The sequence below is a fragment of the Dicentrarchus labrax genome, unplaced genomic scaffold (genome assembly GCF_905237075.1).
Source record: "Dicentrarchus labrax unplaced genomic scaffold, dlabrax2021, whole genome shotgun sequence".
NCBI classification, from domain to species: domain Eukaryota; kingdom Metazoa; phylum Chordata; class Actinopteri; family Moronidae; genus Dicentrarchus; species Dicentrarchus labrax.
Window position 1 is genome coordinate 16361512 of NW_026136713.1, and position 13411 is coordinate 16374922.

At 40.4% G+C, this 13411-nt stretch overlaps 1 protein-coding gene across 10 annotated transcripts in view; it reads right to left on the reverse strand.

Annotated features, from left to right (window-relative positions):
• LOC127374887 (rho guanine nucleotide exchange factor 9) overlaps positions 1-13411 on the reverse strand; it is a 43593-nt gene that overhangs the window by 5468 nt on the left and 24714 nt on the right. For 6 of the 10 annotated variants that reach the window (XM_051420569.1, XM_051420565.1, XM_051420573.1 and 3 more), the window contains 9 exons: positions 12859-13038; positions 12077-12166; positions 10722-10922; positions 8406-8585; positions 7775-8007; positions 6575-6704; positions 5568-5699; positions 2188-2431; positions 1373-1441 (listed from right to left, as the gene is read on the reverse strand). In XM_051420569.1, coding sequence (XP_051276529.1) covers positions 1373-1441; positions 2188-2431; positions 5568-5699; positions 6575-6704; positions 7775-8007; positions 8406-8585; positions 10722-10922; positions 12077-12166; positions 12859-13038 — 1459 coding nt within the window. Of the gene's footprint in view, positions 1-193; positions 262-1349; positions 1442-2187; positions 2432-5567; positions 5700-6574; positions 6705-7774; positions 8008-8405; positions 8586-10721; positions 10923-12076; positions 12167-12858; positions 13039-13411 lie in introns of all 10 variants that reach the window. The other 4 variants (XR_007887286.1, XM_051420567.1, XM_051420568.1 and 1 more) reach the window with 4 other exon arrangements.

Consider the following 13411-nt stretch of genomic DNA (forward strand, 5'->3'; position numbering starts at 1 on the left):
GAAGGGTTTGATCTATTTGTGTTAGTGGAACCTGGTTATCTTGGATAGGATAGTCAAGATAATGATTGTAAACAGATTGGACTGTGACTGCATGCTCCAATGTCAACGTTAATCACAACACCTCCCAATGCTGCTTAGCAGTTGCCATGGCATCTTATTGTGCTAGCTCTAAGGAGAACTCTAATGCATATACCTTTATCATTTTCAAACCATGTCCATACAACATGGCCCTCTTTCTCAAGATGAAATCTATAAATGAATCTGAAATTCAAGAGAGTACTTCACCTTGTGCCAGCCATGTACACATACAGCACTTAGAAACACACAACATTTACTTCTGACAGACATCTACAGGGATCCTAACGTCAGAGAGAACATTCCAGCAGTGATCATTGGTTAATTAATACCTTAATGGATGGTCATGCTTATTGTGAAACTGGCAATAGCAAGAACATCAGTAATGGTAAATGTACAAACATCTAGCCTCGCACTAAAATGGCTAAATCTTAAAGGATGATGCCAGCAGTTTTGGACATGTGGGTCCTCTGTCTGATGCTTTGTCTGGAAATAGCATTCTTTGAATAACTTGTTTGACATATTTTCTTGTTACTGAGATAGTTAATAGCCGTTGGTAGTTTACAGTATTTTGACATATCTGGCTTTAAAACAACAAAGTAATGTGATTGCCCTGATGTTTCTCTAGACTTCAAGGTGTCATGTTGTTCCATCGTGCTAGATAACACAATGTAAGATAAAGACTCCTTGTTCTACAACTTTGATGCTGTAATAAAACAAAATAAATCCGCTATGAACTACGCATGAACCTGTCAGAAGTGTGTATGAACCAAAAAGTGTGATTTTTGTTTAGGGTATTTTACAATCTGGGTTTAAATGGAAGTGCTATGCACCAGCAACCACCCTAACTCAGTAAAAGAAAAAATGCAAACAGTAGTCTGAGGTATTACATTTTTTCAAGACAAGCGTGACATAAGACCCACATGTCATGAACACTGGTATTGCCCTTTAAACTCAATACTTCATGCAAACAGCCCTCTGTCTTTTCATTGATGCTTAACAGCTGCTTTACAACTCATATCAAGTCATCCTCGTGTATGGGCTGACAGACATTTAACGCAAAGGAAAAATATTGCAAGTAATATAGAGAGAAGACATAAATCCACTTGAAGTTTCTAGCATACTTAGTACACATATAGTCTGGGTCCATTCATATACAAAGTCGGCGTGTTTAAAAAAGGTGTAGAAAGTAAAAAAAGAGAGCAGGTTAAGGGAAGAGTAAACAGCGATGAGAAGACAGAGCACACCAGCGAGGAAAAGAAAAGGGAAATCACCTGATATCTTCTTGTTGCCTCACCTTTCTGTTTGGTCACCTTTCTCACCGTCATGGCCGCCTGTCGCTTCTGGTACTCAGAGATCTCAAAACCTAAAGAACCAACAATACTGTATGTTTTACAATTTTCCTCACACAAGGGCTTCACTGCATGTCAAAAAAGGATGTAAGAAACTGCTTAACTGACTTAAAAAAAGCTATGAAGTGTTGTGCAGGGTTAGCTTTTCACACAATACTACAAAACCTACTTTCATGTCTCTTAAAGGACCAATGTGTAGGATTTAGTGGCATCTAGCTGTGGAGTTGCAGATTGCAACTGGGAATGAGCTATGGAGTCTGTAGGAGGAACTATGGTGGCCGCGAAATTTGACGCGTAAGTCCCTACATACAGCCAGAGCTTGGTTGTCCGTTCTTGGCTACTGTAAAAACATAGTGGTTTCAAATGGCGGACTCCATACAAGGCGACTAGCGGCATCTGTAGATAAAACAGCTCATTCTAAGTTAACAGGAAACACAACGATTCCTATATTCAGGCAATTAGACATTAATGAAAATATACCAATGAATGTTTTATTCCATTTCTGCAAATACAGCCTCCTAAATGTTACACACTGGACCTTTAAGATGTACATGTAGCATGACCCACCCAGTCAGAGCTAAGGCCTGATTGTCACGCTCACTTTATAACAACGTTTCACACATTTCACAGGGAATTCAGGTTTTATTCTAAAAAAGTCACCTTGTAGTGTGCTGCAGCAAATACAACATGTAACTGATGCTTTCTCGCCCATTGTGAATGATATTAATGCCTTTCAAACAAGGGGGGGAGCGTGACTAACCGATTTTCTCATCCTCCTGCACCATCTTCCGCTCCTCGTGGAAGGCCCTGAGCCAGCGGATCTTCTCCTCTGGCTTCTTGGCCAGGAAGATGTGGATCTCCTCACTGTCTTTGTTGCACAGTTTGAAGGCATTCTTCACACTGACATTAAAGTCGTCGTCACGCCCGTCTATGGCGTCCCGCACCTCGTAGCGATCCATGTCGATGCGGCCCTTATAGTACAGGATGTCCCGGCGTATCAGATCCTGGGGTAGAGGAGGGGAGGATGTCTGTTAATGTGTGTGTGAGTATGCATGTGTGCTGAACCTTAGAGGTGTCAACAAGCCTCCTTCCCTTGGTATCCTGAGAGTCTGCCTTACGCAACCCTTTCCATCTGCTGCCCAAACATACACCTTCCAGTCCACACACACATTGTAGAATGCCAAATTTCAGAGCAAATGAAGCTCGATATGTAGAAAGTACTACTTCAACAATGGTTAAGTACACTTACTAATATATTACACCAGTAATCTAATGCACCGCCACACAACAACTCTGAAATACATTTTTAATTATAACCTTATAAGAGGTTGTTTCAGACAGGTGTTTATTCACTCTTATATCATCAATCAATGTGAAAATGTGTAAAAAATCTCCATCCATGTTTCCCAGAACACAAGATGATGCCTTTAAAAATCGTATTCAAATTAAATCCCAAAAAAGCCTACAGATGTTCACATTTGAGAAGCGTATTGATACTTTGTCCTTAAAAATGCCTCAAAATGATTAAACAATTGTTAGATTGATTTCCTCAATTAATCAATTAATCATTACAGCTCTATGGGACTGCATTGTATCATGAAGTGTTTCTTATATTGTGCCCACTTCATCCAGTCTAACACCAACAGTAACTACAGTGTCTAAAGGCTTTTTCAGACCTGGAGTTCGTTTGTTTTGTTCTGATTCAGGGACTAATTTGATATAATTGTTACATTAGCCCCTTGGTCCGTTTGTGTTCACATGGCAACATTTGAAACAGGTCCAAAAGCTGTAAACAAATGCCATGAGGGAGCAAGCTGTCCTCTCATTGGTCAGAAATATTACTGGGAAGATTTGCCTCATGGTGTTTTTGTGGTTAATGTACCAGTGTTCATTAAATTAACAAAATTAAGTTAACAAAAAAATCCAGTTTGGGCGAGCATCCAGACTGCGACTAGAAACCAATGTCCTTACGCATCTTGTCTCAAGAGTTCGCCATCAGAGAAGGGATCTGCAAGCCAGCATTGTTTCTAATGGTAGGTTCAATTGAGCTCTGACTCCAGAGTTCAAGTGGAGGGGAGTCGAGACCACCCAAAAGGTGATCTCGGCCCCACATCTGAGTGTGATTTCTGTGTTCAAACACGCTCCAGACAAACGCCTGTGTCTGAAATCACTCCTTGTTCATGCATTCACTACTACCTATAGAGCTAGACCTGTATATTCAACTATATTTGTTAGTTGGGTAGACTGTAGTTGGGGTTTGGATATTTACACACACACCTACACTTCTGTCTCTTACTACACACTGCTGCACACACAGGCATGCCCCGCCCCTCCTCCCCTTCCTGCTTTTTTCTGCCTGTATCACACAGGGACAGACACATACAGGCTGTATCTGTCCGCTCCCTTGACTTTCTTTGTCAGCAGTATGTTCTATAAAGTCACCCAAAAAACACAACTCGCATTTTGGATTTCTTTTTTTTCACAGCAGGTGAGCATCGTGTGGGGTTTAAGTCTCTCTCTCTCTGTGCCTATCTGCAGAGTTAGTTAATTGATCTCTTGGATGGATAAAAACATTTAAATAAAATGTCATGCTCAGATTTTGTGCTTCTTCTTATAGGCTGTTTTTATATTTGTCAGCCCCCGAATGAATAAGGGTGGAGCAAACGAGGTGAAATTGGTATGCTGGTTACTACGTGACTTGAGTCGACAATTTCCTTTCAATATGACTTTAATTCAAATATAATTTTAAATTTTACAACTGCCATAGCCCCATAAAATATACAAAAAACTATGAATATTTAATTTATATTTTTCAACTACATGACTACAGGGAAGCAGCTAACAATCATTTTTGTCACTGATTAATTTCCCAATTAAATTTTGGTCTATAAAATGTCAGAAAATAGTGAAAAATGCACATCACAATTTCCTAAAGCCCAAGCTGACATCTTCTGACTGATTGTGTTGTCCAACACAACAGTTCAAAATACAAAGATATTCAGTTTACTATCGACGTAAGACGAAGAAAAGATGCAAATCCTCAGAGAATGTTTGGGATTTTGCTTGAAAAATTACTTTAATTGATTGAACAGATGAATTTTCTGCTAATCGACTAATTGTTCCTACAGCTGTTCATCAACCACAACTATCCTTAATCTACGTAACTTTAATAATCTGCAGGAAGAAGATGGCCACATCAAAAACAGTGCCTTAGGACCAAATATCCAGTCACACTATAAGGTCAAGGAAGAAAAAAAATAAAAATAAAGAACAGGCATCTTTTAATAAGCGTGCAGAGACATATCTGCATCCACACGCTGATAAGGACAAGATGAGAGGAAAAGATGGAAGGCTATATGCAACGTGTTACTAACACACCCTGAGGGCTGCCATTACACATGTTGTGCTGACGATGCTGGAGAAGGATGTTTAGAACAAAGACTAGAATATATAATTTAGTGGTGTCTTGGAGCAGAATTTATTTAGTGGACTAGAACAGCACATGTGGTGATCTGCAGGAAATACTGGAGTTCATTTCTGGTGTTAAAGATGTTCAAAAGTGATAGAAGGGGAGGGGGGATGAGGACAGAAAGACAGTATATATATATATATATATATATATGTCTTTGTTAGTTTTTCATGTGTGTGTAATGGTGAAATTACTGTGTTGTACACGTGTGGGTGATGACGCAGTTATTCAGCCCCTGTGTGTGTTTGTGTGCAAGTGTCTGCCTGCATTTGTGTCTGTGTCTCTGTGTGCATGTATTGTAGAGTTTAGCCGAGCGTGAACATCCGTCTGACAGGAGAGCACAGCCTCGGTGCATTAGAGCCCAAACTACCACAGCTCCATTTTGTGAAAGGTGCTGAGGATTTGAACACATTTTCACTGGAGGCTGGTGCATCTCATACAGTATTATGTAATCTGTTTGCAGCTCTCGAGTAAGGTTGAGGAAGAAGTCACATTGTCTTCAAGCATCTCCATCACCAGCCATGTGATACACAACTTTAAAGAACACAGACCGAGGGTGTGTTTTAGCTAATCAGCTTGTTTTTAGCCAACAGTCTCCAAAAAAAAGGAAGAAAGTTAACAAAGAGAGAGAGAGAGAGAGGGAGAGAGAGAGAGAGAGAGAGAGAGCCTACCTTCTTACAGAGGACCAGCTGGTGATCAAAGAGGAAGAAGACTCGCTGCTGGCTACGTCCATACGGCTGATAGATCCATGACAACTCCCCAGTGTAGATGAGCTCCGAGCTCCTGTCCAAGATATCATCCCCCTACACACACACACACACACACACACACACACACACACACACACACACACAGATATGCAATTTATAAATGAAGAAGATACTCAGACAGAACTATGTAATTGATGCAACTTTCAAAAACTAAAAAGCCTAACTCACTGACACTAAAGATCGGTTTATATATCATGATTAATAGTTCTCAGCCTGTGAAAGCGGTTGTATAACATCTTCTGTGGCTCTGAAGGAGCTTTATCAAGTCGAAGAAAAAGAAATTGTCATTGAGATGTCATCAGGTGTATCTCAGCTTGAAATTACATTTTTTTTCTTTTACAAAGCTTGCTTTACAAACTGGAACATTGAGTTTATAAGATATGGCTGCTTACCAGCCAGCGGTAATGTGACAAAAAAATCCTTTCCAGTTGCATCAGTTTGGGTCATTGTTCTTTTTATGGGCCTCTTACTTGCATAGCAACATTGTGAAACTGTAATACTAAATTGATGCAACATTTAAGAAATTAAAGGAGTGAATTTCAAAAGCATATACAAACACTAAATTTGATGTTTTTACAAAGTAAAGGCTAGGTTGTGTAAAAGTCTGAAAGCAGGAAAGTCCAGTAAAAGGCAATATTAGTTTGTTTAAAAGACAAACATTTAAGGAATTGAAATAGTTACTTTAAGAATTTTAAACACAAAGACACGATGTAATGTTTTCTCAAAGTCCACAACTTTAGGTTGTGTAAAACTGTCTACACTTAGTGCTAGATATATAGAGTAAAATGTAAGTTCTTCCATCCCGAGGTAAAATATATAACTAAACAGATGGACAAGACAGATTTTACCAGTAAAACAACATCAGTGGACATCAGATGCTTGGTAATTACTCCACGATCTATACATACCTCCCAGTCCAGAACAGAAGCTTGCCACTGAGCGATCTTGTCGATGTTCTCCAGCCTCCTCTTCCTCTCGTTGATCTGCTGAGTGACGTTCCGCATTACTGCCAGTGCTGCTGCCACGTATCGATAGTCACTACGGACACAGTGTATACATAATTAGTCCTGGGGTGTTAAAGGGAAAAGTTACAGCTCTTGGACGTTGGCCACTCTTTAAAAAAGACATGTTATGTTGCAGTAGTGAATGATAAGGAGTAGCCTATTAAAGGACTGGGGTTATAAACTCAAGTAACAGCAGTAATTCTGCTGGAACACAGTCAAAATAACACAGTGCTATTTAATTCTAATCAGCCACCTTCTCTATCCACAGTTAACTCTGACTGTGTCTATGCTAACTGAGCTGGATTTATCCCTCTGGCTTAGATGTGCTACGGATCCAATCCTCACTTTGGAAGATAATGCGTGTGTGTGTGTGACAGTGCTATGAGTGTGTGTGTGTGACAGAGAGCAGGCCTATATCTGGCAGATTCTCCACAGCTCCTAACAGTCAAACACTGTGATCTGGCAGGCAGAGCTGGCAGAGCTGGCACCTGTCCCTCTCTGGCTGAGAACGCATGGTTTGTGAATGACCTGGAGCTGGCTGAGACACGCTGAATCACTTACACCATGTTTCTGTGGGTTTGCACGCATGAGTTTGCACATCTGGATGCTCGCATTTGTGCCTGTGCATGAGAGATCATCTGTAAATGTTTATATTGTGTACTGCACTTCTGTGCTGTGCGCGCAGTGTGTGGAGAATGTTGATGCTTCTGCCAGCACAAGCCCAAATTCATATTTAATCTGCAAATCTATTTATAGCCAGAGTTCTATGCAATCATCCTATGGCTGTGTACTGGAATGAAAATGATTTGACATGGTTATGAATTGCAGCACTGTAGCATACATTTTCAATACAATTGAGATTCCTTGATGAAATGTTTTCCTCTAAAACCTTCTCAGAAAGCTGGTAAAACAGTGCCAAACAACATTTGTTTCAGTTCATGCATGGATAATCACTGCTACAGTCAAATAAACACAACACCTGCAACGACTGCACTGCACAGTGCATCTGGAACACAATGATGGATCAGTAATGTCTTCTTTTTAGAAACAAATGAACAACACAATCAGCAGATTAAATGTGACCTTGGCCTAAGCGTACAGTACCTGTGCTCCTGTGCGGTGTATTTGAGAAGCTCAGCCAACTGGAGCGGATATTTGCAGATTTTCTGGACAGGGGTGAGCAAGAAGCCGTCTATGGCAATGTCAATCATTTGCTGGAGGAGGCGACAGGCCTCAAAGAAGTGCTGGTACCTGCCATCCCTCATCAGTTTGCTCAGTTCCATACAAGCATCCAAGTGGTTGTTACAGTATTCTGAATAGATCCAAAAGCCATCTTGCTGTAGAATAAAGAGTAGATAAGCAGAAAGACACATGATGAGAGAGGAAAATATGTAATGAATCCTCTTTTTAATAAAACATACTTGGAATAGGAGTGCCAATGTGTACAGAAGAGCAGTGCCGGTCGCTAACATTTTTATTAGAGCTGTTTTCTCAAGATCATGACTTAATTATCTCGTTATCTTAAGATAAACTGTTTGCTGGTGACTTAATTATCTCCACAACTTAACTGTTATCTCAAGATAACGAGATAATTAAGTTCTGATCTTGAGATAACAGGCCTAACAAAATTATTAGCAATTATGGCTGCTCTTTGCTGGACAGCATGTTTGAGGTTGTTTTTTTCACACTAATTTTTTGTGTGTTAAAAAATAGCAAAAACACTATTTGAACTCACATGTTCTAAAAAGCATGGTCCAATTTCAGAGAGGTGTGGTTCCTCTGTGTTGTACTGTTTCTCCAGGTCTCTAACAAAGCCCATCTGAAAGCGGTAGATGTCCTCGATGTTCCCAAAAATGACCTTCAGCTGGTCGTCATTGAACATGTCCACGCGTTTCCTGCACTGGCGCAGGTAGCCCTGTAACAATACGGGTTACAACTACTGTGAGGCTTTCAAAGACGATACAGTTTGTAAGTGCCTGGTCCTGAACTGTAACATGGCTGCAAGGCTATGAGACAGAAAATGCATCAGAAAAGGCCATAGCGTTGTTACATCTCATCACTATTTTTGTTAATTCCTTGTAATAAACATGTCATTCCTTAAAAATAACTCATTGGAGTCAAAATTAACTATGACTCTCCAGAAGCTTCTGTAGAGGCAATTTTGTGTAGGTTGAACTGTGGCCCCAATTTGTCAGTTCAATTCTTGTGGTTAATTAAATGCCCCGAAGCTTTGGCACGTTGGGAAAAGATTTGCTGTAAGAGGTAGGTTTTTGCTATTTCACACTCCACCACCCAGAATTCTCTCTGTTGTCTTTGTGAAAAACAAATGCTAAGCCTTTTTGTTTTGCTTCGAAAAGTTGAGTTCAATGCAAATAATCAAAATGAAAGCAGTGTTTGGTTTTTTTTTCAGAAAAAATCTTTTTCCAAAATAATCTCTGGCACAAGATTAAAACTAATTATTTCTTATATATCATGTATTTTATATTAAGTTAGGAAGCTTCCTCTGTGATAGCACGCTTTCTGACTAGCACAGCCACTACAGTCACGTGTTCCATGAAGAACCAGGAAAATATCAACAGCTTACTAACATTTTGACTTCATGTGCAAAGGGATTTCTTCCACTCTAATTAGCTTTCCTAAATCCTTAAATCTGTTACTTTTAAGTATATGTAACTCACATTCTTATATGTTAATTAGTTTTGACAAAGTATAAAACATCTAATAAATAATCTATTGCCTGTGTATGTTTATAGCCAGTTGGAAAATGCTGGGTACCTCCATAGGTAAGGAGTGTGGAGGTGAGAAGGTGAAATTTACGCTTTATTGCAACTATTTTTAAACATTACGCTGCACCTGGAATACAGACAAAGAGTAAACAGAGGAAGGATTGAGGAGAGATGTTTCGATAAGATTACAAAGATAAGAATTTGCACTAGAAAATCTTGCCCACCCAAAGTCATGATGCTATGGTATTTTGTTCAGATAATACCGCTATGTAACCAGCACTCACTTACATGGCTGTGCTGGTAACAAACAATATTTAAGAAACAACTGCTTCACATGAAACAAACCTTTTGTGTCTTAGCGGGAAGAACTTGTGGCAATAGACTACTGTACTGCTAGCAGTATGTTATGTTGTTAGTGCTAGCATTGGGACAAACAGATGTGTATGGAACTGTGATTGATTATAACTATGGTCTGTTTTCTCTCAGAAATTAAACAAACCTGTTGCTGGTTAGCCATTACTGGAAATCTTTACGACATAGATATTTGTTTCTATTGAACCAATTATAATGTGGCACTTTTTCCTTTTGACTTTTTGATTTGAATTCATATCAAGACAGAAACACAAAGATACAACTGTTCCATGTGACATAATAATGTTTATAGAATAAATCCTGTATCTGTACTGTGCACGCATACATGTTTTAGGTTATATAATGGATCACTATGGCATGTAAGATCAGGCCTGTGTACATGCAAAGCTAGACAAATCAGAATTGGTGAAAACTGTACATCTAGAAAGAATGAGAAAGTTCACAGGATTTAGGAAATTGTTCATATAGTTAAAGGTTTGATTCTAAATAATAAGTCAGGATTTCCGATTTAAATTTGACAGTGTTATGTTGAACCGTTATAAAAGGCTTGTCATCCTAAAAATATAACAACTGGCAAAGCATTTGTTTAATTTTATTAGGTGTGAATTCTAGCTTGTCACTTCGGTATGATTCATAATATAATCACAAATTTAATCTGGACTAGATCACTCCAAGTGTGGCAGCTGTCACTACTGTGTAGAACTGACAACTGTTTTCATAACTAATAAAAATAGAATTATTTTTGGACTGTTTTGAAATAAACATAAAAAAAACATTTCTTGAATAAAAGTGTGAAGTGTTAAGAATCATAGACCCTTGTGGAGCATAAAAAGGGCTGTTTCTTCTCTCATACACATTTCAGTTCAGTTCAGTCCAATTATCTTTCCCCTTCATCTCTTTGGTAGTAAAGTGTGCCGTGTATGTGTTGGTGGATGTGTACATGTGCTTAGTACCTCACAGATGTCCTTGAGGTGTTTGATGTAGTGTCTCTCTGTGCTCATGATCTCATTGATGACGTTAGCTCTCATCTGGTCTCGGTTCTGGAGGGGCGAGCCCAGACACAGGCAGTCATTGGTCGGGTCCAGGTGCCCGTTCTGCACTTCGCTCGTCCCCTCAGCTGGCTCTGCTCCCCCATCCTCCTGGTTCACCCACAGCTGAGTACAAACACATTCACACACACAGACACACACAGCCACACACACATGCACTTGAGTAAGAAATATGCTCAGTTAAGTCTATCAGTTAAGTTTATCAATCTGATGAAAAAAGTATTAGTAAACAGATACGTTTAGGGTCATATCACAACATTGTAGGTACTACTCACTCCTCATGAGCATGAATGCATATAGGACACACACACACACACACACACACACACACACACACACACACATACACACCACATACATGAACACACGTCTCACACACACAGAGCTTCATTTAGAGAGTCTCTGGTTGTTTGGACAGTGAGTAAGACTGTTGGTCCAGCATGTCAGAAAGGTGAGGGACAAACTGCCAAACACTCCAGAGTTTTAAAAAAGACTCTTTCTGAGACCGATGCCCAGGAGATATTCAATGCCCAGCTTCGGCCCTGTGTGTGACTCAAATAAATCTCCCCCCTGCACATATGCATGCAAATACACTCGCACACAACCTCACAATTTCCTCACGCATGCATGGCACTCACCAACACACGCACACGCACACACACCAACACACACACACACACAGGACCACATACATAGTGTATTCCACTCTCGCTCATAGAAAAGGGCCAAGTGAGCGTGGTTTCAGATGTCCAGCAGCCAACACCTGATGACACACAGTTTGCCAAGAGAACATCAAAGAACCGACGGGTAGAATGCCAAACACAAGATGAGAAATGCAGCGCCACAGACAAGCAGAGTGACGGGTGGTAGAGCACTGACTGCAGACGAGAACTACTAGCGCAGCATTAAGACTGAGAAATAGTCAGAGTCAATAGTAAATAGAGTACTGAAAAAATAATCAATGTTCAAAATAGAAATAACAATGAATGTTAACAGGAATAATGTTTCCAGAATCCATCTACTTCTATATGAATCCATTTGTAGAATTTGAGTACAGGCCATTAAGAAGACATTTAACTTGTTGTTTGTTTTACTTTTGACTCATCAGTTCTGCCTCTCTATCGACCCCGTTAAGGATGATGTGATAACGTCATGGTAACGTTAATGTTTGGTAATGTCGAGGGAACGTTGTGTGGACAGACTGGAGCGGGCGGGTGGGCGGGCAGGCTGGATGGGTAGATGAAGCTGGGAAAACGCACCTTTGACGTGGTGTTTTGGAACCGTGGAGTTGCTATGGGGTTGATATAGAAAACCTGTTTTGTTTGGGGCTGAGGAGGGTGGGGTTCCACCTTGGAGAGAGAGAATGACAGAAGAGAAAGATACTTTTTGGTTGACAGTCAGTCAGCCTGTCTGCCCTGCCCTCTCAGGAGTGAATATGGAAGGGTGGACAGGTGGAAATGGCCATGAGTGTCTGGAGGGGGAGGGGGGACTGAGGGAAGCCTCATCCTACAACAACGTTGCTAATTATTCCTTCAATAAGTTGAGTAAAAGAACTATGGAGTAACATACAGTAACAGCTGAATCAGATCTTTGTGTTTGGTTTAGTTGAGCTCAGATGTGGGTGAGATTATATAATCACGATAAAGTGAGGACGTTGCAAATTTAAGTGGATTTCAAGGGTAGGAGTTGAAGGTGGTGCCAAACTAAAAAAGGGGCTCATCAGCATCTTTGTTTCGTTGTCCCTGAACACCCGATAAAGGCACTTAGCTAGCTGTTCTCTGATCTCGTCAGTGTTATGTATTATTCAAATATAGCATTATTCAATCGTGTGTGTCTGTGTGTAGCAAGCATATCAGTATGTGTGTGTGTGTGTGTGTTTGTGTGTGTGTGGATGTGTTTTGTGTATATGACAGAATACATGTGCAGGTGCACCTTCCTCTGGATATTTATCAGCTTGTGTGCATATGCCTCCATTTCTCTGTGTGAGTGGGTGTGTGTTGTGTCTATGGTCGCTGGCCAGCCATGGCTACAGCTAACTCACCCGTACAAAGCTGGCAGGGAACCATCCTTCCTCCTCATCAATCTGGCCCCACCACCAGTCCTTGTTGGAGGCGTCCAGCACCTTGATGACGTCACCGGCCTTAAACGCCAACTCCCGGTCCGCCATGGTCACATGGTCCCATACCGCCTCAGCGTTGACGATTGAACCTCCACTTATCAACTGGACAAATTGGAGGGAAAGACATATCGTATCTTATGCTTTATTCTCATTACATGAAGCCACTGCTGTGGAAACCACTAAAAACAGCATGGACAGCACTGCAGACACTGACCAATAAGTATGGATCCACGTGATCTAAAACAGCATATAAATCAAATTTGAAAGTGATTGTAATTCAGTACTCAGCCTCATTTTGGCCTCGATTTGTGTGAATCCTTGTTTTTAAACCCACTCAGATTACTAATGGATGCAAATACACACCCTCAAAGCCAGGGCCCACTGGCAGCTTAGGGATTGCAAATAGAACAACACAATAGTCGACACAGACCACAGTACAGCACAACAAAATACAACAACACAAAAAAGGCAGAGC